Source organism: Haliotis rufescens, unplaced genomic scaffold (assembly GCF_023055435.1).
Source record: "Haliotis rufescens isolate VD_foot unplaced genomic scaffold, xgHalRufe1.0.p SCAF_7, whole genome shotgun sequence".
In the NCBI taxonomy this organism is placed as follows: Eukaryota; Metazoa; Mollusca; class Gastropoda; order Lepetellida; family Haliotidae; genus Haliotis; species Haliotis rufescens.
In genome coordinates this window covers 12,359,970-12,386,478 of record NW_025964361.1, presented here as the reverse complement: position 1 = coordinate 12,386,478, position 26,509 = coordinate 12,359,970, and the positions used below count along the sequence as shown (strand labels likewise).

The 26,509-nt window shown below is 41.8% G+C and overlaps 2 protein-coding genes across 3 annotated transcripts in view; both read left to right on the top strand.

Moving 5' to 3' along the window:
• Window positions 1-17,058, top strand: part of LOC124124932 — a 40,284-nt gene extending 23,226 nt beyond the window's left edge. Inside the window, exons 4-5 of the mRNA XM_048387716.1 lie at window positions 13,029-15,325; window positions 16,999-17,058. Of these exons, the coding sequence (XP_048243673.1) occupies window positions 13,029-15,325; window positions 16,999-17,058 (2,357 nt within the window). The remainder of the gene's footprint in view (window positions 1-13,028; window positions 15,326-16,998) is intronic.
• Window positions 17,059-17,591: 533 nt separating this feature from the next.
• LOC125376141 (serine/threonine-protein phosphatase 6 regulatory ankyrin repeat subunit C-like) lies at window positions 17,592-23,712 on the top strand. Of its 2 annotated transcripts, XM_048387943.1 has the most exons (2): window positions 17,592-20,802; window positions 21,007-23,712. In XM_048387943.1, the coding sequence occupies exons 1-2, from the start codon at window positions 17,645-17,647 to the stop codon at window positions 23,039-23,041; spliced, it is 5,193 nt and encodes a 1,730-aa protein (XP_048243900.1). In that variant the 5' UTR covers window positions 17,592-17,644; the 3' UTR covers window positions 23,042-23,712. The 2 variants fall into 2 exon arrangements, with proteins under 2 accessions (XP_048243900.1, XP_048243899.1); XM_048387942.1 differs by having other exon boundaries at window positions 17,592-23,712.
• Window positions 23,713-26,509: the final 2,797 nt, after the last annotated feature.

The following is a 26,509-nucleotide window of genomic DNA, read 5'->3' as shown; positions in this document are numbered from 1 at the left end:
CGTTGAGCGTTGGCCATAATGACAGTCTTGTTTACTCTGCGTTATCCAGGCACTCTACCGCCTGACCTGTTGATCACGTTCAGTGAAAGTATGCAAGTACTACAGTTCGTTGTGCCGCCTGCTTCGTTAGACGTGAGTTCAAACCCGCTGCCACCACGCCAGTTAGGTTAGCGGGAACTGTACACTTGTCACACATCGACAGGACACAGGTAAAGACTTGATGATATTTATTGGCAACACTCGAAACAAACCGCGAAACCCAAGCGAGCCTCCCAAGACAGGCGAGCTACCAAGGGGAGCTAACCCTGCTTACATTAAAGCATGCCAAGCAAACCTGCGTTGGCGCAAGAATAAAATGGGAAACTTGTATGAATGATCCAAGCTATGTTATCTCTAAGATATGCTCATATGATTTCAATCTGATTTTATGAAACATGGCCCCCAAGGTGGCCATCATGAAAATGTCCTTGGTGTTATTTCAGCATTTCTGCTTGTATCATTATGAAATTTGATATGCAGCAAGTATGCATCTTTTGGAGTTACATGCATTTTTTGACAAATTTATATTTTTGACCCACTTATGACCTTTGATTTTTACATACCCATTTTTCTAGTATTACTGTATTTTTTACATCCAAGAAAGGACTATATGAACTGTGGCTTAGGCTAAGTTTCATGCACATTTTGATGTAGGAAATGAATAGTAAAAGTTCAAGCAGGACCAAATTGTCCACGAATTGTCAGCTGTTGAGGCAAGGGCTAAGCCCCACAGTACTTCAAAGAAGGGTTACTTTCTATTGACGGAGGACTTAAAAGGGTACATGACCCTTTAACCCCTGATAACCCCAACTATGACCTTTGCAGTAGACGGATCCTTGCCCTTTTAGAATGCTTTTAGAGATCTTCTTGTCTGATACTGCTTGACTTCTTATGTTATTATAAGCAGTGTAAATTGATTGCATGTTTTTTGTATGAAGTATATTTATCAATTCAAATTTTACAAAAAGTTTTAAGATTCTGACAGTGGTCTAGAGGTAGAGTGTCTGCCTGGAGAGTGGAAGGTCGGGGGTTCAGTCATACCAAAAGATGCTAAAAGATGGTACTTGTTGCTCTCTTGTCTGGTACTCGGCATTATGGGGCTAAAAAAAGGACTGGTCAGCTTGGAGCCAGTATACTGTGTCTAAATGGGGTATCTCACTTGTATCTCAGTGGGCTAGCACTATAAAATCGGCATTTGTCTGGTCTAGAACAAGCAGCCACACACACACGTACATGCACGTCGCTATTTAGGTACAATAATCTTGAACGCGACCTTAATCCCCATTTCAGCTCGCATCACCTTAAAATCAGTGTGAAAAGAAGTGTGTGATATTGATGAACAGAATGTAATTGAACCATCCAGGGTCTACACAAAGGACAACATGACTGTCTCGCGGTGTAATATCCCAATGCATGCAGACATTTGTCATTGGCCGCATCTTCATGACATTCGTATGCCATAACATAACATATGATAAGCTTCAGCAGATATTGGCCTGTTGATTGGGGACATGTATGCAGTTCGATTAATTTGAAGTCCACATGCAACACCAACCAGGCTTGGATGGATGTGTGGATGACTGGACCAAGTGGAAGTCCACATGCCACACCAACCAGGCTTGGATGGATAGTGTGGAAGACTGGTCAAGTGGAAGTCCACATGCAACACCAACCAGGCTGGGATGGATAGTGTGGAAGACTGGTCAAGTGGAAGTCAACATGCGACACCAACCAGGCTCGGATGGATAGTGTGGAAGACTGGTCAAGTGGAAGTCCACATGCACCACACTAACCAGACTTGGATGGATAGTGTGGAAGACTGGTCAAGTGGAAGTCCACATGCCACACCAACCAGGCTTGGATGGATAGTGTGGAAGACTGGTCAAGTGGAAGTCCACATGCAACACCTACAAGACTTGGATGGATAGTGTGGAAGACTGGTCAAGTGGAAGTCCACATGCAACACCAACCAGGCTGGGATGGATAGTGTGGAAGACTGGTCAAGTGGAAGTCCACATGCCACACTAACCAGACTTGGATGGATAGTGTGGAAGACTGGTCAAGTGGAAGTCCACATGCCACACTAACCAGGCTCGGATGGATAGTGTGGAAGACTGGTCAAGTGGAAGTCCACATGCAACACCAACCAGACTTGGATGGATAGTTCAGAAGACTGGTCAAGTGGAAGTCAACATGCAACACTAACCAGGCTTGGATGGATAGTGTGAAAGACTGGTCAAGTGGAAGTCCACATGCCACACTAACCAGACTTGGATGGATAGTTCAGAAGACTGGTCAAGTGGAAGTCAACATGCAAAACTAACCAGGCTTGGATGGATAGTGTGGAAGACTGGACCAAGTGGAAGTCCACATGCGACACCAACCAGGCTCGGATGGATAGTGTGGAAGATTGGTCAAGTGGAAGTCCACATGCCACACAAACAAGGCTTGGATGGATAGTGTGGAAGACTGGTCAAGTGGAAGTCCACATGCCACACAAACAAGGCTTGGATGGATAGTGTGGAAGACTGGACCAAGTGGAAGTCCAGGTGCGACACCAACCAGACTTGGATGGATAGTGTGGAAGACTGGTCAAGTGGAAGTCCACATGCCACACTAACCAGATTTGGATGGATAGTGTGGAAGACTGGACCAAGCGGAAGTCCACATGCAACACCAACCAGACTCTGATGGATAGTGTGGAAGACTGGCCAAGTGGAAGACCACATGCAACACCAACCAGGCTTGGATGGATAGTGTGGAAGACTAAGACTGGTCAAGTGGAAGAACACATGCGACACCACCCAGGCTGGATGGATAGTGTGGAAGACTGGTCAAGTGGAAGTCCACATGCAACACCAACCAGACTAGGATGGATAGTTTTGAAGACTGGTGAAGTGGAAGTCCACATGCCACACTAACCAGGCTCAGATCGATAGTTTGAAAGACTGGTGAAGTGGAAGTCCACATGCGACATCAACCAGGCTCAGATGGATAGTGTGGAAGACAGGTCAAGTGGAAGTCCACATGCAACACCAACCAGACTCGGATGGATAGTTTGAAAGACTGGTGAAGTGGAAGTCCACATGTGACATCAACCAGGCTCGGATGGATAGTGTTGAAGACTGGACCAAGTGGAAGTCCACTTGCGACACCAACCAGACTTGGATGGATAGTGTGGAAGACTGGTCAAGTGGAAGTCCACATGCGACACCAACCAGGCTCGGATGGATAGTGTGGAAGACTGGTCAAGTGGAAGTCCACATGCGACACCAACCAGGCTTGGGTGGATAGTGTGGAAGACTGGTCAAGTGGAAGTCCACATGCGACACTAACCAGGCTTGGATGGATAGTGTGGAAGACTGGACCAAGTGGAAGTCCACATGCCACACAAACAAGGCTTGGATGGATAGTGTGGAAGACTGGTCAAGTGGAAGACCACATGCGACACCAACCAGGCTTGGATGGATAGTGTGGAAGACTGGTCAAGTGGAAGTCCACATGCAACACCAACCAGACTTGGATGGATAGTGTGGAAGACTGGTCAAGTGGAAGTCCACATGCCACACTAACCAGGCTCGGATGGATAGTGTGGAAGACTGGTCAAGTGGAAGTCCACATGCCACACAAACAAGGCTTGGATGGATAGTGTGGAAGACTGGACCAAGTGGAAGTCCAGGTGCGACACCAACCAGACTTGGATGGATAGTGTGGAAGACTGGTCAAGTGGAAGTCCACATGCGACACCAACCAGGCTCAGATGGATAGTGTGGAAGACTGGACAAGTGGAAGTCCACATGCCACACAAACAAGGCTTGGATGGATAGTGTGGAAGACTGGACAAGTGGAAATCCACATGCGACACTAACCAGGCTCGGATGGATAGTGTGGAAGACTGGTCAAGTGGAAGTCCACATGCAACACCAACCAGACTTGGATGGATAGTGTGGAAGACTGGTCAAGTGGAAGTCCACATGCCACACTAACCAGATTTGGATGGATAGTGTGGAAGACTGGTCAAGTGGAAGTCCACATGCCACACCAACCAGGCTTGGATGGATAGTGTGGAAGACTGGTCAAGTGGAAGTCCACATGCAACACCAACCAGACTTGGATGGATAGTGTGGAAGACTGGTCAAGTGGAAGTCCACATGCAACACCAACCAGGCTGGGATGGATAGTGTGGAAGACTGGTCAAGTGGAAGTCCACATGCCACACTAACCAGACTTGGATGGATAGTGTGGAAGACTGGTCAAGTGGAAGTCCACATGCCACACTAACCAGGCTCGGATGGATAGTGTGGAAGACTGGTCAAGTGGAAGTCCACATGCAACACCAACCAGACTTGGATGGATAGTTCAGAAGACTGGTCAAGTGGAAGTCAACATGCAACACTAACCAGGCTTGGATGGATAGTGTGAAAGACTGGTCAAGTGGAAGTCCACATGCCACACTAACCAGACTTGGATGGATAGTTCAGAAGACTGGTCAAGTGGAAGTCAACATGCAAAACTAACCAGGCTTTGATGGATAGTGTGGAAGACTGGACCAAGTGGAAGTCCACATGCGACACCAACCAGGCTTGGATGGATAGTGTGGAAGATTGGTCAAGTGGAAGTCAACATGCCACACTAACCAGGCTCGGATGGATAGTGTGGAAGACTGGTCAAGTGGAAGTCCACATGCGACACCAACCAGGCTCGGATGGATAGTGTGGAAGATTGGTCAAGTGGAAGTCCACATGCCACACTAACCAGGCTCAGATGGATAGTGTGGAAGACTGGTCAAGTGGAAGTCCACATGCCACACAAACAAGGCTCGGATGGATAGTGTGGAAGACTGGTCAAGTGGAAGTCCACATGCCACACTAACCAGGCTTGGATGGATAGTGTGGAAGACTGGTCAAGTGGAAGTCCACATGCAACACTAACCAGGCTCAGATGGATAGTGTGGAAGACTGGACCAAGCGGAAGTCCACATGCAACACCAACCAGACTCTGATGGATAGTGTGGAAGACTGGCCAAGTGGAAGACCACATGCAACACCAACCAGGCTTGGATGGATAGTGTGGAAGACTAAGACTGGTCAAGTGGAAGAACACATGCGACACCACCCAGGCTGGATGGATAGTGTGGAAGACTGGTCAAGTGGAAGTCCACATGCAACACCAACCAGACTAGGATGGATAGTTTTGAAGACTGGTGAAGTGGAAGTTCACATGCCACACTAACCAGGCTCAGATCGATAGTTTGAAAGACTGGTGAAGTGGAAGTCCACATGCGACATCAACCAGGCTCAGATGGATAGTGTGGAAGACAGGTCAAGTGGAAGTCCACATGCAACACCAACCAGACTCGGATGGATAGTTTGAAAGACTGGTGAAGTGGAAGTCCACATGTGACATCAACCAGGCTCGGATGGATAGTGTTGAAGACTGGACCAAGTGGAAGTCCACTTGCGACACCAACCAGACTTGGATGGATAGTGTGGAAGACTGGTCAAGTGGAAGTCCACATGCGACACCAACCAGGCTCGGATGGATAGTGTGGAAGACTGGTCAAGTGGAAGTCCACATGCGACACCAACCAGGCTTGGGTGGATAGTGTGGAAGACTGGTCAAGTGGAAGTCCACATGCGACACTAACCAGGCTTGGATGGATAGTGTGGAAGACTGGACCAAGTGGAAGTCCACATGCCACACAAACAAGGCTTGGATGGATAGTGTGGAAGACTGGTCAAGTGGAAGACCACATGCGACACCAACCAGACTGGGATGGATAGTGTGGAAGCCTGGTCAAGTGAAAGTCAACATGCCACACCAAACAGGCTTGGATGGATAGTGTGGAAGACTGGTCAAGTGGAAGTTCACATGCAACACCAACCAGACTTGGATGAATAGTGTGGAAGACTGGTCAAGTGGAAGTCCACATGCCACACTAACCAGGCTTGGATGGATAGTGTGGAAGACTGGACCAAGTGGAAGTCCACATGCCACACTAACCAGGTTTGGATGGATAGTCGGGTTCTGGAATATTATCGAAAAAATATATTGTCACCGAAAATTCTTGACCAAAATAATTATGGTTCAGACTGGTGAAAAAAATGCCTGCCACAAAAAAAATGACATAGATCTAGATGCAAGGTGCTTATCTTCAGGCTCATAGAGTTAAAGAAAATCATATATCTGCTTTTGTAGCTGTGACCGAAAACGTATGTAATCTCCATAGAAAAGTTCCAGGTCCCCACCTCCTTGAATATTAAATGGTCGGTCTTTAATCAAGTCCATATAGTATACTTCAACTTTCAGTCATGCGAAGTCACCATTCAACAAAGAACTCCAAGACACATTTGCGTTGACATTTTATTATTTTTAGATTATAGAAAATTTATACACTTTTAGAAATTATTGAATGCTAGAATCTTCTTTCTTTGGTGTTCACTTCCACTTCCCTGAAATAATAAATCTCGAGCAGGTATATGAAAGATTTCATATGACGAGAAACATTCATTTGGAGATAAGGTTTTATCAATATTCAAACAATAATGTATAATTCAAGTGACTGATGGAAACAAATTTTAACATTCATTCAGAGACATCAAGAATCAGGTTGAATACAAAACGTGGTACGAGCATAGATTGATATAAATAGATCTACATTCTTAGCATTCATTTCAAGCAAAAAAAACCACACCAATTAACATGGATATAGACAATGGAATGTACCTATAAACAATTGTACTTACCTTAACATAATTCACAGCCCAGGGTTTATTTGGTGTGTTCCTCAATGATTCAACATTCTTGATTTTATCTCCTGGAATGGTCGTGCAACATTTTCCCCCTTGCTGCAACGAAAACATATTAAAAAGGTCAAAACTACAACTATATTCAATAAGCATACATTTAGATCTGTAGTCTAAACAAAAAGATAACATACATTGTATAATTGCCTAAAATTTAGGAAAACTGTAAATCTAAAGTCTTCATGTATAAGGTCCGATCGGAAATAAACTCAGGCTACAGATATAAGTAACACAATTATGAGTACCATCATAAAAAAAACAACACCTAATGTAATTTGGTTTTACATATACACCGGTCTGACAAACCGGTCAGGCAAACCAGTGATTGTTTTAGTGAGCCACGTCTCACAACCTCTGTCAGAGTACAATGACACTCAATCATGTTAGTACAAACATGGTTTGTTGGGGACCTTTTCTAAACCGGAATCCAAACGGGAACATATATATTAGACAGACATTGTAGCTAATAATGACTCACATCTTCATCGCAGCGTTGTTTATATAGATCTAGCTACAGTACGATTTCGTAGCGAGCACTGGAACTTACTCGTTCAGTTTTCGATCACCATTTTATTCTCTCTCATTGCCAAAAAGTTTCAGAGAACCAAGTATCATATACTTACTACGTTTATTAACATAATACAGTTCAATATCGTTAAATATAGTTCTGTAGTATGGTAGCCTCCATGGCAACATACGGAGATCGAAAACCGAACGAATATGGTTGCTATCAATTCTATTGTATTTTTCATTGGTGCACATTGACTAGATCTATACCTATCTCACCTTAATAATCAACAAACGATGACCAAATCACTGACAATGTATGGTGGTATTTAACTTTTGACTATCGACTAGCTTATCATCACCAGCGAGAACAATACCGCAAACACCCCGTTATAGCGTGCGACGAGACTCGTTTTACTTTTGCTCGTTTTCATTAGAAGGGAATCGGACATAGTTCTAGTTATCGGAAAATGATGAATTGATTCTTTTTTTTGGGAAATATTAAAAATACACATGATAAGCGCCTTGCTCAAATAAACTTTATAGACAGCACCAACAACCATATGATCCACATTAGGCTACTTCAGTCAGTGCTAATTGGGCCTTTTCGGGAACAACAAGTATGTTTCTGTCTCTTCCCGAAAATACAATTTTTCATAACATCATTGAGCCCTTTAGACTAGGGCTATAACTAGCAGCCTACAGAGAGTCGATCTGAAAATACTTCCATTGTTTTGATTCCCTCTCTTCGCTGTATAAGAGAAATCTACTCAACCTTTCCGATGGCCTGAATGAGCCACATTGTTTCACAAAAATCAAAGTCAGAATATTAGTACATGTAAACTTTCAGATTTCAGAAATAACACGGAAGAAATGGCAATAACTGTCAGTGGTCAGTAGGCGATGCATACGTTAGGCCTATTTAGGCCTACAGACCTTATACGCTTACGATCGAAACCCGAACATAATATGACGACCACAAAACGCCGCCAGACTGAATTCTGGTCAAACATATACTGCTTGCCCTTGGTAATTTCCCTTGGTATCCATAAAATAATAATATGGTAAAAAGTCATGGGCTTCCTTCACCTCTATATACATCACGTTCTGTGTATCAAATATTACTATCAACACTGACGCTCAGCTCAGTGAAAGTGACCGGCAAACTGCATTCTAAACCCCGCCGCTTCTGAATAATACGATACATTTAAATCATTTGACTATCTGCATGTACAGAAACATATCAACAAGCGGAGACTGCTTTTGAAAAATAACTTATCCGAATTCACAGATCATCTGTCCAGTTCCCGTTGCTGCACAATCACTTGGTTGAACTAAGCTTGAACTAAGATGGCAAATCTTCCGCGACAATGTGACGTCATTTTGACATCACTTCACGAGGCAACAGGCTAAACTTTTCAGCAGTCGCTTTCACGCCGCAAAAAATGCGGGCCAATGTGTTTTTAACTGTAATTTTGCTTGTGACAACATTTAGTAGACGGATAACTTCGTTCATAGATATATATGTTTAAAAAAAAATAAAACTACGAGATGGTAGATCTACAAGTGGTTTCCTAAACATCATTTACAAAAAGTGTTGTAATGTCCAAAGCATAACGTTATTACAATGTTAATTTGCAACATTGTTGTTACGTTGTGGAATAACGTTACAATGTAACGTAATACTAACGTTACAATGTAACGTAATACTAACGTTGTAATAGAGATACGCAATTACGTTCTGGAAATTTTAGTATTAAGAGATGAAAATTCAAATGCCGAATATACAGAAAGGTAATGCATTACTGCCTTGGTATTCTGACAAATCCATGTTGATTTTGATAAAGCAGTTCTATTCCTATATGACTATCAAGAAGCAAACGACGTTTCAGAAACGCAGTTACAAAACGTTGTGCGATGTCCGATGCACAACGTTTTCACAACGTGAATGTGCAACGTTGTTATAACGTTGTGAAATAACGTTGCACGTTGACGTTATAATAACGTTATTTCACGACGTTACCTATCCACAACCTTTCCACAACCTTGTGACAACGTCGTGTGTTAGCTGGGAAGTTATTGGAAGAATATGAAGATTCCATGTCTAAACTTGTTGACTAGGGCAATGCTGAGAGCATACCTACAGATGAGGTGATGGGTACTATCGGCCTTGTGTGGTACTTGCCACACCATGGTGTGTACCACCCTCAGGAACTTGATACACTGCGGGTTGTGTTTGGCTGCTCGGCAGCATATGAAGGTATGTCCCAAAACAGTCAGCTCAAAGTAATCTCACAGGCGTCCTTCTGCGATTCAGACAGGAACATACAGCCATAATGGCAGATAATGAAGCCATGTTCCACCAGGTGGAAGTAGTGAAAGATGACCCGAATTTCTTCAGATACTACCTGTTGCTGGAAGCGATGTACATCTATACCCAACATCTTATGGAATGGTGGCACATTTGTATGGCTCAATATCATCACAAAGCTGCTCGAAAGGGGCAAATCATTATAAAAATGACTTTTCAGAGAAGGCATTAGTAGTGATAAGAAAGAGCTTTTGTGTGGACAATTGTTTAAAGTGTGGGCCTATAGATGAGGGAGACATCTTGTAAAGAATGTGGGTGAACCATGCCAGTAAGGTGGCTTCCATTTAACTAAATGGATCATCAACATTTACTCAGTCATGGCCACAATTTCAAAAGGAGAGCTATCAAAGGAATTAAAAAGTGTAAATCTTGAACAAGATGAACTTGCAACTGAAAGCCAAGTTCGGCAAGGGTGAAAACTGGACTTTAAAGTCAGTAAACTGCTGGAAAGATGAGAATGGAACTAACCGCAGCGATGCTCACTGCTCGCACTAGTACCATGACTCTTAAGAGATAGAGCTCTAAATATGCTCTTCAAAAAAAGAAAAGCAAAACGGATATTTTTGGCCACAAAAGCAAAACTAAGAGGTGCAGAGTGAAGAGGTTTAAAGTGTTATAGTGTCAGTGACAAATTTCACGAATCAAAATGATCACAACAAGGACATGCAAACCATTATATGGGAAACACTTATGATTCTGAAAAAGCACCCAGTGCATTAACAACACTATGAACGGTGAACAGTATTAAAGTGAACGGTTTTTGATTTCCTAGCATCTGCATCAATCGAACAGTGACAGTTAACAACGTACCAAGATTAACAGAAGTGCAAAGAAACAACATCATAGGATGCTTGCAGGAAGAGGAATCCCGATCAGCTGTAGCCAGGGTTTTCAATGTAGCGCCCAGCACCATCACAAGGCGATGGGATCGGTTTCAACATCATGGGTCAACACCAGGGGTCCGGAAAATTTAAAATCCCAATCGGACATTTGCATTTAGGTCACGCCCCCTTCAAATAGCGTATTTTAGTACGACTTTTCACACACATTACAAGTTGTTACGTATTCATAATATGATGAATTATTTCAATCTAAGTTGTTTAATTCACTGGACAATTAATAACAAATAATATCATTTTAGATATACATGGAAAACATACGTTTGTTTCTGTTATAATAACAATCTGTTAACGTAGGGAACGGTCTAATTAATATTCATGACTTATATCTGCTCATGTCCGGCGCATATGACGGTTTCTGGACCCCTGTTCAACACATAGATCAGCCAAGGCCGGCATGACCAAGAGTAACCACCCCCGCCCAAGATTGCAACATCCAACTGCGCCACCTATGTGAAAAGACGACCACAGCCACGTCAACCTCATCCCAAATACCCGGACTGGGCAGAATCTCTGACCAGACTGTATGAAACCGTTTAAGAGCAGCAGGTGACCTGAGCAAAATGTCCTGTTTGATGGGTCATACTGATTTGACAACATCGTCAACAACAACGGCATTGGTGTCCTTGACACAGGGTGTGGCCTCAACTGCGATGGATAGATGTCTGGTTCAGAGATGAATCAAGATTTCTCCTCCGTCGAGGTGATTGAAGAGTACGGGTCAACAGACATCGGGGAGAATGTTACGCCGGAAACTGCGTACAGGAAGTGGACAGGTTTGGTGAGGGTAGCGTTATAGATGGAGCACCTGTGAGATGATTTGGATTGGATAGACAGCTACGCTGATGTCAACCACAACCCCATACGTTTCAGCAGTTGGCTTTTGCGTTGTAGGTTGAGTGGGAGACAATTCCCCAGGATGTGATTTGCCTACTCGTCTTAACCATGGGCAGGAGATGTCATGCCATTATCGATTCCAACGGGGACATACGCGTTATTGATTGTAGCTGACCTTCACCTAGGACTTTTCCTATGTACCGATAAATGAGATGACTACAATCACCAAGTGTTCTCTCCACAACATTTTGGCTCAATACTTTGTACGGTTCCTCGCATAAATGTATTTTCCTACCTCACACAAATCTAGCTTTGCATTTCTTTTTTTAAAGAGTATATCATTTGTATATTATTGGACAGATAGCATGGCAGTGATCAGATATCTCCAATGAGAAAACCTGCTTCCTCATGTTTTTAGCAAATCATCTCTCGGTGATTCATGCAGCAACTGACGTCAACCGAATTGAGATGTGTAAACAGTAGCTGTAATCCTGCAGATGTGTCATCACCCAGAGAATATAGGTTATGATAGAAAGAGAGAAGAATTGATATTTAATGACTTTCATAGATACTGTGAGAGAAATATGTAGTCATTATCCTTTTGCCAGCTTATAAACAGAGGATGGGTTTTTTAAGAAAACTCATCACTTAATAACTTAAATTATTCATTAAAAAAACTAACCGTTTATTGGTAATTATGTCTTTTATGCAAAATAAATCATTCGGCACATCTTCACCCATTAAGTGCTACATCACTGAATAAAGGTGAGCTTCTGTACCTGTGGTTTCACTGACTGAATGTTTCTTCTCAGATGCATGTGTGTATTATGATGTGAAGGACCATATCTTTTTATTCTGTTGACCAAAAATATTTTTCTTAATTGAGAAACATATTTAACAATGATCATCTCAAAAATGCAAATGCTGGGAAAGTCGACATTTTGGTAGGATATGTATCATGTGAAATGGGATGCACATTTAATCATTGGCAATGAGATTAAGATAGTGATTCAACTTTTAGATTGAACATACAATATGTTTTTTTTATCTCAGCATAGACATTGGGCTTAAAGTCATGTTGAAGATTACTACACATGCATAGCGATGGGCATGCATGTGTCTGTATGGTTGCTTGTACTAGTCCGGATATATTGTGGCTTTATGGTGCTGTACCACTGAGATACCATGCCACAGTTCAATACGTATGTCCACCGATACTAACTCCAAACTGACCAATCCTTGTTTTGTCTCCTTCATGGTGAATACTTTTACCATTGTTTGGTATGACATGGCTGGGGGATTGAGGATGATTATGAGTTTGCTTAGGATCATTGAACGCACCTGGTAAGCAAAGAAATGACTCGGCGCAATGTTTTAAATCTTTGTGATAATTGTATGAACAGCCTGAATCAGATCCAAGTGGTAAAACTGTGTGGCTTGATTTAAACTCTGCCTTGCTTTTGTGTTGTCTATTCTGCCTGGAATGATGCTTTCTACCACAGGTCCAAATTTGATTATATGTAGACCAACTTAACATTCACACAATCAATGTTTCCCCTTTTCCCACAGAACGTTACTGCCAAAAGGTGGAACTGCTCAAGGAGTATTTTGTGGACATCCATGCCCTCCAGACAGCCCAACAGCTCCTTGAGAAGCATGGCCATGTCAGCATCTGTGGAGCTCCTGGAGATGGGAAGACCAGCATTGCTCTGAAGATCTGTGAGGCATATCAACAAAAGAGATATGAAACAGTGTTTGTGGAAAACATTGAACGTTTTGACGTTGATACAATTTCTAAACGGCAATCACACATGCTGGTTGTTTTTGATGATATATTTGGTTCTGTCACATTCAGTTCAAATTTGGAAAAACTACATGAATTGTTCAGTGCCTTGGTTGATGATCTTGCTAAAACTGCCGCTGATAAAGAGCAGGATTCCAAGAAGAAGAAAGATAAACAATCAAAAGGTAAGGAAAAGTCCAATGACGAAACCCCCATCTACAGACTGAAGCTTGTTTTTACATCTAGGACATACATCTGGAAGGAGGGGTGTTCAAGACTACATCAGTACAAAGTGGATCTACTTAAAACAGAGGCTATGCTTGATATGACTAAAGACCATCTCACGGTTGAAGAAAAGAAACGTATGTTACGTTCCTACAAGAGCAAACATCCTAAATATGATATCTCTGAAAAGGATATTTGTAGCATCACAGATTCAAAACACAACATATTTGGATTCCCTCTTATCAGCAGACTCTTTTTCACTCATGCAGTCTTCCAGATGCACAACGTAAAATTCTTCAATAATCCTCTGACCTACCTGAGAGGTGACCTTGACGCCATTGTCCGGGAAGAGAGCAATAGATCAGCAGCCATCCTCCTCCTGGTCCTGTGTGATGGAAACTTGAACCTTGTTTCTTTGCAGTCACGGAAAGCTGGAAATGTCATGTTTGATGCTGTGAAGGACGTAGTTCCTTGTTGTACAAGCACCGGGATTGCCAAGGAGATCACAAACTTTACTGGGGTCTACTGTACAGTCGTGGATCACATCGCATCTTTCTCTCACCCCTCCATATACGATGCTGCAGCCTGTGCTGTGGGACATCTCAATATCGTGTTGCTGCTGGAACACTGCTCCCTGAAATTCCTGTATGAAAGAGTGAGGCTGGGTAAAGGTATACAGACATCAGACATTGAAGATGTCACAAACATGATCTACATCACCCCCCAACTACACCAAACAGTAGTGGACAGACTGGTGGAAGGTATTCGACAAGAATGCTTCATTTGGACAGTGAAACATCCAGTTCTCCGTGATGAGAGGATTGCCTCCCTACTATGGACAGGGATTAATGATAACATTGTTGATATTGTCGAACAAAAGGATAGGGACTCAGGTGAATCCTTTTTGTATTTAGCTTCCCTATCTGAGAGCTACTTTCTATTCTCAAAGTCATTAGAAGTTGTTGTAAGACAGGGTGACACATCAACTAATCTATATGACTGTGTGGTAGCCTGTGTTACTCATGGCAAACTGAAACACTTGGAACACCTCGTTACAGTCATGAGTCTACATGGAGGATTCAATGTTGAATTTTCCATAGACGGGAAAACCCTTCTGATCATGGCTGCCAAGTCAGGACAGTCAGAAGTGTTCAACTTCCTCATCCAGAAGGGTGCTGATATTTCAGTGACGGACTGGACAGGAAGCACCTGTTTACATTATGCCTGTGAATCAGGAAGCATGGCGTTGACCAGAAAGGTGGTTGAAATGCATCCTGTTATACTTAATTCCATGAGTTTTGTAGGTTTAACACCTGCAATGCTTTGTGCCAAAGCAGGTCACCTTTTGATCCTAAAGTTCCTTAAACAAAAAGGAGCCGATTTAACTCTTACCAACTATAACTTGGTAGATTGTTTGCACTTGGCGAGTGAAAATGGCAATCTGTCAACTGTGAGGTTTTTGATTTCTCTGAAAATGTTTAATGTGAACAAGAAGGAAACATATTTAATCCCAACATCAGCTATGAAGGCAGCAGAAGGAGGACACTATGATGTTTATCATCTCCTTGTATCTGAGGGTGCAGATCTGACCCTTACTGATGAATACAACAGAGACTGTCTGATGTTGGCATGTGTGGGAGGAAACCTATCTATAGTGAAACATGTCTTGTCAATGAAAACATGTGACATCAACAGGCGGGGAGGAAGGTTGAAACAAACACCAATTATGATGGCATTGGAAGGAGGACACTATAATGTTTATCATCTCCTTGTATCTGAGGGTGCAGATCTCACTGTTACTGATCAATACAACAGAGACTGTCTGATGTTGGCATGTGAGAGAGGAAACCTATCTATAGTGAAACATGTCTTGTCAATGAAAACATGTGACATCAACAGGCGGGGAGGAGAGTTGAAACAAACACCAATTATAACGGCATTGAAAGGAGGACACTATGATGTTTATCATCTCCTTGTGTCTGAGGGTGCAGATCTGACCCTTACTGATGATAACAACAGTGACTGTCTGATATTGGCATGTGAGGGAGGAAACCTATCTATAGTGAAACATGTCTTGTCAATGAAAACATGCGACATCAACAGGCGGGGAGGATATTTGAAACAAACACCAATTATGGTGGCATTGGAAGGAGGACACTGTGATGTTTATCATCTCCTTGTGTCTGAGGGTGCAGATCTCACTGTTACTGATAAATACAACACAGACTGTCTGATGTTGGCATGTGTGGGAGGAAACCTATCTATAGTGAAACATGTCTTGTCAATGAAAACATGGGACATCAACAGGCAGGGAAGATATTTGAAACAAACACCAGTTATGATGGCATTGGAAGGAGAACACTATGATGTTTATCATCTCCTTGTGTCTGAGGGTGCAGATCTGACCCTTACTGATGAATGCAACAGAGACTGTCTGATGTTGGCATGTGAGGGAGGAAACCTATCTATAGTGAAACATGTCTTGTCAATGAAAACATGCGACATCAGCAGGTGGGGAGGAGAGTGGAATCAAACACCAGTTATGATGGCATTGGAAAGAGGACACTATGATGTTTATCATCTCCTTGTGTCTGAGGGTGCAGATCTGACCCTTACTGATGATAACAACACAGACTGTCTGATGTTTGCTTGTGTGGGAGGAAACCTATCTATAGTGAAACATGTCTTGTCAATGAAAATATGCGACATCAACGGGCGGGGAGGAGAGTTGAAACAAACACCAGTTATGATGGCATTGGGAAGAAGACACTATGATGTTTATCATCTCCTTGTGTCTGAGGGTGCAGATCTGTCCCTTACTGATACATACAACAGAGACTGTCTGATGTTGGCAAGTGAGCAAGGGACCATATCTATAGTGAAACATGTCTTGTCAATGAAAACATGCGACATCAACGGGCAGGGAGGAAATTTGAAACAAACACCAGTTATGACGGCATTGAAAGGAAGACACTATGATGTTTATCATCTCCTTGTGTCTGAGGGTGCAGATCTGACCCTTACTGATGATGTCAACACAGACTGTCTGATGTTGGCATGTGAGGGAGGAAACCTATCTATAGTGAAACATGTCTTGTCAATGAAAACATGCGACATCAACAGGTGGGGAGGAGAGTTGAAACAAACACCAGTTATGATGGCATTGAAAGGAGGACACTATGATGTTTATCATCTCCTTGTGTCTGAGGGTGCAGATCTGACTGTTACTGATGATAACAACACAGACTGTCTGATATTGGCATGTGTGGGAGGAAACATATCTATAGTGAAACATGTTTTGTCATTGAAAACATGGGACATCAACAGGCGGGGAGGAGGATTGAAACAAACACCAATTATGATGGCATTGAAATTTGGACACTATGATGTTTATCATCTCCTTGTGTCTGAGGGTGCAGATCTCACTGTTATTGATAAATACAACAGAGACTGTCTAATGTTGGCATGTGTGGGAGGAAACATATCTATAGTGAAACATGTTTTGTCATTGAAAACATGTGACATCAACAGGTGGGGAGGATATTTGAAACAAACACCAGTTATGACGGCATTGGAAGGAAGACACTATGATGTTTATCATCTCCTTGTGTCTGAGGGTGCAGATCTGACTGTTACTGATGATAACAACACAGACTGTCTGATATTGGCATGTGAGAGAGGAAACCTATCTATAGTGAAACATGTCTTGTCAATGAAAACATGCGACATCAACAGGCGGGGAGGATATTTGAAACAAACACCAGTTATGATGGCATTGGAAAGAGGACACTATGATGTTTATCATCTCCTTGTGTCTGAGGGTGCAGATCTGACTGTTACTGATGATAACAACACAGACTGTCTGATATTGGCATGTGAGAGAGGAAACGTATCTATAGTGAAACATGTCTTGTCTATGAAAACATGTGACATCAACAGGCGGGGAGGAGAGTTGAAACAAACACCAGTTATGATGGCATTGGAAGAAGGACACTATGATGTTTATCATCTCCTTGTGTCTGAGGGTGCAGATATGACACTTACTGATGACGAGAACAGAGACTGTCTGATGTTGGCATGTGAGAGAGGAAACCTATCTATAGTGAAACATGTCTTGTCTATGAAAACATGTGACATCAACAGGCCGGCAGGACAGTTGAAACAAACACCAGTTTTGATGGCATTGGAAGAAGGACACTATGATGTTTATCATCTCCTTGTGTCTGAGGGTGCAGATATGACACTTACTGATGACGAGAACAGAGACTGTCTGATGTTGGCATGTGAGAGAGGAAACCTATCTATAGTGAAACATGTCTTGTCATTGAAAACATGCGACATCAACAGGCGGGGAGGAAAGTTGAAACAGACACCAGTTATGACGGCATTGGATGGAGGACACTATGATGTTTATCATCTCCTTGTGTCTGAGGGTGCAGATCTGACCCTTACTGATGATGACAACACAGACTGTCTGATGTTGGCATGTGAGGGAGGAAACGTATATATAGTGAAACATGTCTTGTCATTGAAATCATGCGACATCAACAGGCGGGGAGGATATTCGAAACAAACACCAGTTTTGACGGCATTGGAAGAAGGAAACTATGATGTTTATCATCTCCTTGTGTCTGAGGGTGCAGATCTCACTGTTACTGATCAATACAACAGAGACTGTCTGATGTTGGCATGTGAGAGAGGAAACCTATCTATAGTGAAACACGTTTTGTCATTGAAAACATGCGACATCAACAGGCGGGGAGGATATTTGAAACAAACACCAGTTATGAGGGCATTGGAAAGAGGACACTATGATGTTTATCATCTCCTTGTGTCTGAGGGTGCAGATCTGACCCTTACTGATCAATACAACAGAGACTGTCTGATATTGGCATGTGTGGGAGGAAACCTATCTATATTGAAACATGTCTTGTCAATGAAAACATGTGACATCAACAGGCGGGGAGGAAAGTTGAAACAAACACCAGTTATGATGGCATTGGAAAGAGGACACTATGATGTTTATCATCTCCTTGTGTCTGAGGGTGCAGATCTGACCCTTAGTGATCAATACAACAGAGACTGTCTGATGTTGGCATGTGTGGGAGGAAACCTATCTATAGTGAAACATGTCTTGTCATTGAAAACATGCGACATCAACAGGCGGGGAGGAAAGTTGAAACAATCACCAGTTTTGAGGGCATTGGATGGAGGACACTATGATGTTTATCATCTCCTTGTGTCTGAGGGTGCAGATCTGACTGTTACTGATGATGACAACACAGACTGTCTGATGATGGCATGTGAGAGAGGAAACCTATCTATACTGAAACATGTCTTGTCATTGAAAACATGCGACATCAACGGTCGGGGAGGAAAGTTGAAACAAACACCAGTTTTGAGGGCATTGGATGGAGGACACTATGATGTTTATCATCTCCTTGTGTCTGAGGGTGCAGATCTCACTGTTACTGATAAATACAACAGAGACTGTTTGATGTTGGCATGTGAGGGAGGAAACATAAATATAGTGAAACATGTTTTGTCATTGAAAACATGGGACATCAACGGGCGGGGAGGGGTGTTGAAACAAACACCGGTTTTGACGGCATTGAAAGGAGGACACTATGATGTTTATCATCTCCTTGTGTCTGTGGGTGCAGATCTGACCTTTACTGATGATAACAACAGAGACTGTCTGAGGTTGGCATGTGACAGAGGAAACATATCTATAGTGAAACATGTCTTGTCATTGAAAACATGCGACATCAACGGGCGGGGAGGAAAGTTGAAACAAACACCAGTTATGATGGCATTGGAAGGAGGACACTATGATGTTTATCATCTCCTTGTGTCTGAGGGTGCAGATCTGACCCTTACTGATCACTGCAATAGAGACTGTCTGATGTTGGCATGTTTTGGAGGAAACATAAATATAGTGAAACATGTCTTGTCATTGAAAACATGCGACATCAACAGGCGGGGAGGATATTTGAAACAAACACCAGTTATGATGGCATTGGAAGGAGGACACTATGATGTTTATCATCTCCTTGTGTCTGAGGGTGCAGATCTCACTGTTACTGATAAACACAACAGCGACTGTCTGATGTTGGCATGTGAGAGAGGAAACCTATCTATAGTGAAACATGTTTTGTCATTGAAAGCATGCGACATGAACAGGCGGGGAGGATATTTGAAACAAACACCAGTAATGATGGCATTGGAAGGAGGACACTTTGATGTTTATCATCTCCTTGTGTCTCAGGGTGCAGATCTAACCCTTACTGATCAATACAACAGAGACTGTCTGATGTTGGCATGTGAGAGAGGAAACGTATCTTTAGTGAAACATGTCTTGTCTATGAAAACATGCGACATCAACAGGCGGGGAGGATATTTGAAACAAACACCAGTTATGATGGCATTGGAAGAAAGACACTATGATGTTTACCATCTCCTTGTGTCTGAGGGTGCAGATCTGACCCTGACTGATGATAACAACACAGACTGTCTGATGTTGGCATGTGAGAGAGGAAACCTATCTATGGTGAAACATGCCTTGTCATTGAAAACATGCGACATCAACAGGCGGGGAGGATATTTGAAACAAACACCAGTTATAACGGCATTGAAAGGAGGACACTATGATGTTTATCATCTCCTTGTGTCTGAGGGTGCAGATCTGACCCTTACTGATGATAACAACACAGACTGTCTGATGTTGGCATGTGAGAGAAGAAACATATCTATAGTGAAACATGTCTTGTCATTAAAAACATGCGACATCAACAGGCGGGGAGGATATTTGAAACAAACACCAGTTATGACGGCATTGGAAGGAGAACACTATAATGTTTATCATCTCCTTGTGTCTGAGGGTGCAGATTTGACTGTTACTGATGATGACAACACAGACTGTCTGATGCAGGCATGTAAGAGAGGAAACCTATCTATAGTGAAACATGTCTTGTCAATGAAAACATGTGATATCAACGGGCCGGGAGGAAAGTTGAAACAAACACCAATTATGACGGCATTGGATGGAGGACACTATGATGTTTATCATCTCCTTGAGTCTGAGGGTGCAGATCTGACCCTTACTGATATATACAACAGAGACTGTCTGATGTTGGCATGTGAGGGAGGAAACATAAATATAGTGAAACATGTCTTGTCAATGAAAACATGTGACATCAACAGGCAGGGAGGAAAGTTTAAACAAACACCAGTTATGATGGCATTGGAAGGAGGACACTATGATGTTTATCATCTCCTTGTGTCTGAGGGTGCAGATCTGTCCCTTACTGATAAATACAACAGAGACTGTCTGATGTTCGCATGTGTTGGAGGAAACCTATCTATAGTGAAACATGTCTTGTCAATTAAAACATGCCACATCAACAGGCGGGGAGGATATTTGAAACAAACACCAGTTATGATGGCATTGAAAGGAGGACACTATGATGTTTATCATCTCCTTGTGTCTGAGGGTGCAGATCTGACCCTTTCTGATGATAACAACACAGACTGTCTGAGGTTGGCATGTGAGAGAGGAAACCTATCTATACTGAAACATGTCTTGTCATTGAAAATGTGCGACATAAACAGGCGGGGAGGTAAGTTGAAACAAACACCAGTTATGACGGCATTGGAAGAAGGACACTATGATGTTTATCATCTCCTTGTGTCTGAGGGTGCAGATCTGACTGTTACTGATAAATACAACAGAGACTGTCTGATGTTGGCATATGAGAGAGGAAACCTATCTATACTGAAACATGTCTTGTCATTGAAAACGTGCGACATAAACAGGCGGGGAGGTAAGTTGAAACAAACACCAGTTATGACAGCATTGGAAGAAGGACACTATGATGTTTATCATCTCCTTGTGTCTGAGGGTGCAGATCTGACTGTTACTGATAAATACAACAGAGACTGTCTGATGTTGGCATGTGAGGGAGGAAACATAAATATAGTGAAACATGTTTTGTCAATTAAAACATGGGACATCAACAGGCGGGGAGGAAAGTTGAAACAAACACCAGTTATGACGGCATTGGATGGAGGACACTATGATGTTTATCATCTCCTTGTGTCTGAGGGTGCAGATCTGACCCTTACTGATCAATTCAACAGAGACTGTCTGATGTTGGCATGTGAGAGAGGAAACCTATCTATAGTGAAACATGTCTTGTCAATTAAAACATGGGACATCAACAGGCGGGGAGGAAAGTTGAAACAAACACCAGTTATGATGGCATTGAAAGGAGGACACTATGATGTTTATCATCTCCTTGTGTCTGAGGGTGCAGATCTGACCCTTACTGATGAATACAACAGAGACTGTCTGATGTTGGCATGTGTTGGAGGAAACCTATCTATAGTGAAACATGTCTTGTCAATTAAAACATGGGACATCAACAGGCGGGGAGGATATTTGAAACAAACATCAGTTTTGACGTCATTGGAAGAAGGACACTATGATGTTTATCATCTCCTTGTGTCTGAGGGTGCAGATCTGACCCTTACTGATACATACAACAGAGACTGTCTGATGTTGGCATGTGAGGGAGGAAACGTATCTTTAGTGAAACATGTCTTGTCTATGAAATCATGCGACATCAACAGGCCGGCAGGACAGTTGAAACAAACACCAGTTATAACGGCATTGGAAGGAGGACACTATGATGTTTATCATCTCCTTGTGTCTGAGGGTGCAGATCTGACTGTTACTGATGATAACAACACAGACTGTCTGAGGTTGGCATGTGAGAGAGGAAACCTATCTATACTTAAACATGTCTTGTCATTGAAATCATGCGACATCAACAGGCGGGGAGGATATTTGAAACAAACACCAGTTATAACGGCATTGAAAGGAGGACACTATGATGTTTATCATCTCCTTGTGTCTGAGGGTGCAGATCTGACCCTTACTGATGACGACAACACAGACTGTCTGATGTTGGCATGTGAGAGAGGAAACCTATCTATAGTGAAACATGTCTTGTCAATGAAAACATGCGACATCAACGGGCCGGGAGGAAAGTTGAAACAAACACCAGTTATGACGGCATTGGAAAGAAGACACTATGATGTTTATAATCTCCTTGTGTCTGAGGGTGCAGATCTCACTGTTACTGATAAATACAACAGAGACTGTCTGATGTTGGCATGTGAGGGAGGAAACATATCTATAGTGAAACATGTCTTGTCAATGAAAACATGCGACATCAACAGGCGGGGAGGAAAGTTGAAACAAACACCAATTTTGACGGCATTGGAAGAAGGACACTATGATGTTTATCATCTCCTTGTGTCTGAGGGTGCAGATCTCACTGTTACTGATGATGACAACAGAGACTGTCTGATGTTGGCATGTAAGAGAGGAAACCTATCTATAGTGAAACATGTCTTGTCAATGAAAACATGCGACATCAACAGGCGGGGAGGATATTTGAAACAAACACCAGTTATGATGGCATTGGAAGGAGAACTCTATGATATTTATCATCTCCTTGTATCTGAGGGTGCAGATATGACACTTACCGAAGACGAAAACACAGACTAGAATATTGTTACCTGTATTTTTGTAACTTGACACCAAACTCACGAGGGCTGCTTACATCTGGCACCTTCCTCAACCAGTGTCTGAGCAAGGTCTCTTCATGTGAGTGGAGGAAAAGGCAGGACAACGGAATGATGTTCCTGGTTGATTTAGCGTTGAGAATTCACACTGGCATCACCACAGATTCCTTGCCACACCATGTTGATCGACCTCCAGATCACAACAAACATGCCTGCCATTTCCCTCATCGGTGGTGTACTCTGATAATCTAAGGTTGTTGCAGCCGATGACGTCACCACCAAAAAATATTTCCTGAGGTGCAAAACCCGAAGGTAGCAGTTGTCGTTTGGCCTGGTCAAGGGTAATCTGCTGCGTCTAGGTCTCTCCCTCGTACTGCCTCTTTGGTTGGTCAGGCTCGCTGGCTTGGTTTGATGCATGTCATCGTATCCCAATTGCGTGGATTGATGGTCATGATGTAAATCACTGGATTGTCTGGTCGAGACTCGATAATTTACAGACCGCTGTCATATAGCTGGAATCCTGGAGTGCAGCGTAAAACAACAAACGCACACTCACATGTTGGTTGAAGCATAATATAAGTACACTAGCATTGTAGTGGTGTATACAGCAGTAAGGTGTTGTAGTGGTATATATTGCATTCCAACTATATCATAAGCATGTGTTTATGAATTACTATAAGGTAATGCTATTTTTCAGGGCATTAAATTGCCCTCGGTCTTTTCAATTGCCCTCCTTTGTCGGGCAGTTAATGGAAGACCTCGGGCTTCTGCAAATGATAATGCCCTGAAAAATAGTGTTACCGTTATTATAGCTTAAATGGATGGAATTTGTTATCAAATAAAAAGAAACAACAATATCGGTTTTTAAACATTTACTGCATTCAATACGAATGTCACTGACCCACTTTTACAAATATGGAAACGTCATAGAACAAACCAGATGATGTCACTATTGAACGTGGCGTCACCTATCCCTATCCTATGATGTCACCTAACAACGGGCGTGATAATGGCCCGTCGCCAAGCAATATGAGGGCATTATCAAGTTACAGTGGCCCACTCATTTCTGATAACATGCGGGCGGTTTAATGATAATTCTATCGATTTTAGCTATAATGTTCAATAGTGAAAACACCATATATTGTATATACCATAGCAGCATCCTGTTTTATGTACCTGCTATTTATCAGTTGTATATATTTAGATAGGGTGGTGCCTCTGGATTACCATATGATGTAGTATTTCTCTTGTAATGTAGACAATATGCCACATGTTAGATTTTTTTCTACTTTGTCTATCATGATTTATGATAGTGAATATATCCTCACATGGTTTAGACATACTTGTAGTGTGGATTCAGGTTTTTGGTATATGTTACCTTGTGTTACTATTGGTGAAGTAGTATTGATGACCAAATATATGTCTATTTTTACTTGATATGAATGATGTAATATTGTGTGTTTGTGTGAGGCATTTTATGCATTAAATGTGGCATTGCATTGATATGAATAATGCCATGTAAATAGCATTGTATAGTGTTGTAGTGGTGTATATAGCATTGTGTAGTGTTATAGTGGCATATATAGCATTGTATAGTGTTGTAGTGGTGTATATAGCATTGTATAGTGTTGTAATGGTGTATATAGCATTGTATAGTGCTGTAGTGGTGTATATAGCATTGTATAGTGTTGTAGTTGCTTATATAGCATTGTGTTGTGTTGTAGTGGTGTATATAGCATTGTATAGTGTTGTAGTGGCGTATATATCATTGTATAGTGTTGTAGTGGCATATATATCATTGTATAGTGTTGTAGTGGCGTATATAGCATTGGATAGTGTTATAGTGGTGTATATAGCATTGTGTAGTGTTGTAGTGGTGTATATAGCATTGTGTAGTGTTGTAGTGGTGTATATACAATGTATAGTGTTATAGTGGTGTATGTAGCATTGTATAGTGTTGTTGTGGCATATATAGCATTGTATAGTGTTGTAGTGGCGTATATAGCATTGTATAGTGTTGTAGTGGCATATATATCATCCTATAGATTTGTAGTGGCGTATATAGCATTTCTTAGTGTTGTTGTGGTGTATAGGCATTGTATGGTGTTGTAGTGGCATATATAGTATTGTATAGTGTTGTAGTGGCATATACAGCATTTCTTAGTGTTGTAGTGGTGTATATAGCATTGTATTGTGTTATAGTGGTGGATATAGCATTGTATAGAGTTATAGTGGTGTATAAAGCATTGTTTAGAAATAGCATTGTATAGTGTTATATTGGCGTGTGTAGCATTGTATGGAATTGTAGTGGCATATATAGCATTGTATAGTGTTGTAGTGGCGTCATTTTCATTGTATAGAGTTGTAGTGGTGTATGTAGCATTGTATAGTATTGTAGTGGCGTATATAGCATTGTATATTGATGTAGTGGTGTATGTAGCATTGTATAGTGTTGTTATGGTGCATTTAGGATTGTACAGTGTCAAAGTTGAAATGTTATATTTATATATATATTAATATGATGATAATATTTGTTTTGTTGGTTTGAGTGAATGTTTTTTAATGCCAGTCAAAACCACCAGACAAACCAGTGAACAATCCTTCGGTTAATTCAGAGTCAACTTAGTGTGGAAGGGCAACTTAAAGTGATTTAGGTTTATCAATTTAACCTTCTGTTTATAACCAAAGATCCTTATTGGGGCATTTATTTTGCCTGGACTGATAATGACTGTGGCGCTCAACAACATTCCCTCATTTGCAATTGTCAGTTCTTAGCAGGATTATATATGTCTGCCGTTTTATTGGAAAGATGTGAATGTATTTCACTTAATTTGAGTGAGTGAGTGAGTTACGTTCAACGCTGCTTTGAACAGTTATATCAAGACGTGTCAGCAAAATGTGGGAGGAAAGTGATGCAGGGCTCAGACTTTAACCACTTTGGTGAAACCCACGAGCACATGTATGGTGCTGACAAAACTAGAAACATAATTGGGGGAACTCAGGATCATATGTGACGCAATTCTGCACAGCCTTAGACGACGGGCTACCTGTGCCTTCCACTTAATTTAAATATTAAGATTTTGAAAAGTATTATTTTGTGGTCAGGCGCGGTGCCTTTTTTTGATGGCACCCCCCCACATCCCAACCCCCTGCACACACTCCTTATTGGCTTGTGTGTCACAGACTTGATTATTTGTCATTTTCAAGTATTTTCTGTAAAATAAATTGTTGATCTTAATGCCTTTTGAGTCATTTCATTATTTGCATTAATAATGTATTTCTTGAATATTTAACGGATACAAGAATATTTCAAGCCGAATGTGTTTGGAACATAGTGTCAGACGTTGCTTGATGGTTGTTGGACAATATGTGAAACCCATTGTCGTATTATTAGCGCAAATATGTGATTGGAATATTGACACAAGGCACCTGTAGTTTCACCCATGCACTC

Excerpts from the sequence above, each read along its gene's own strand:
- LOC125376141 (XM_048387942.1), top strand. The coding sequence starts at position 17,645 with ATGGCATTGGAAGAAGGACACTATGATGTTTATCATCTCCTTGTGTCT.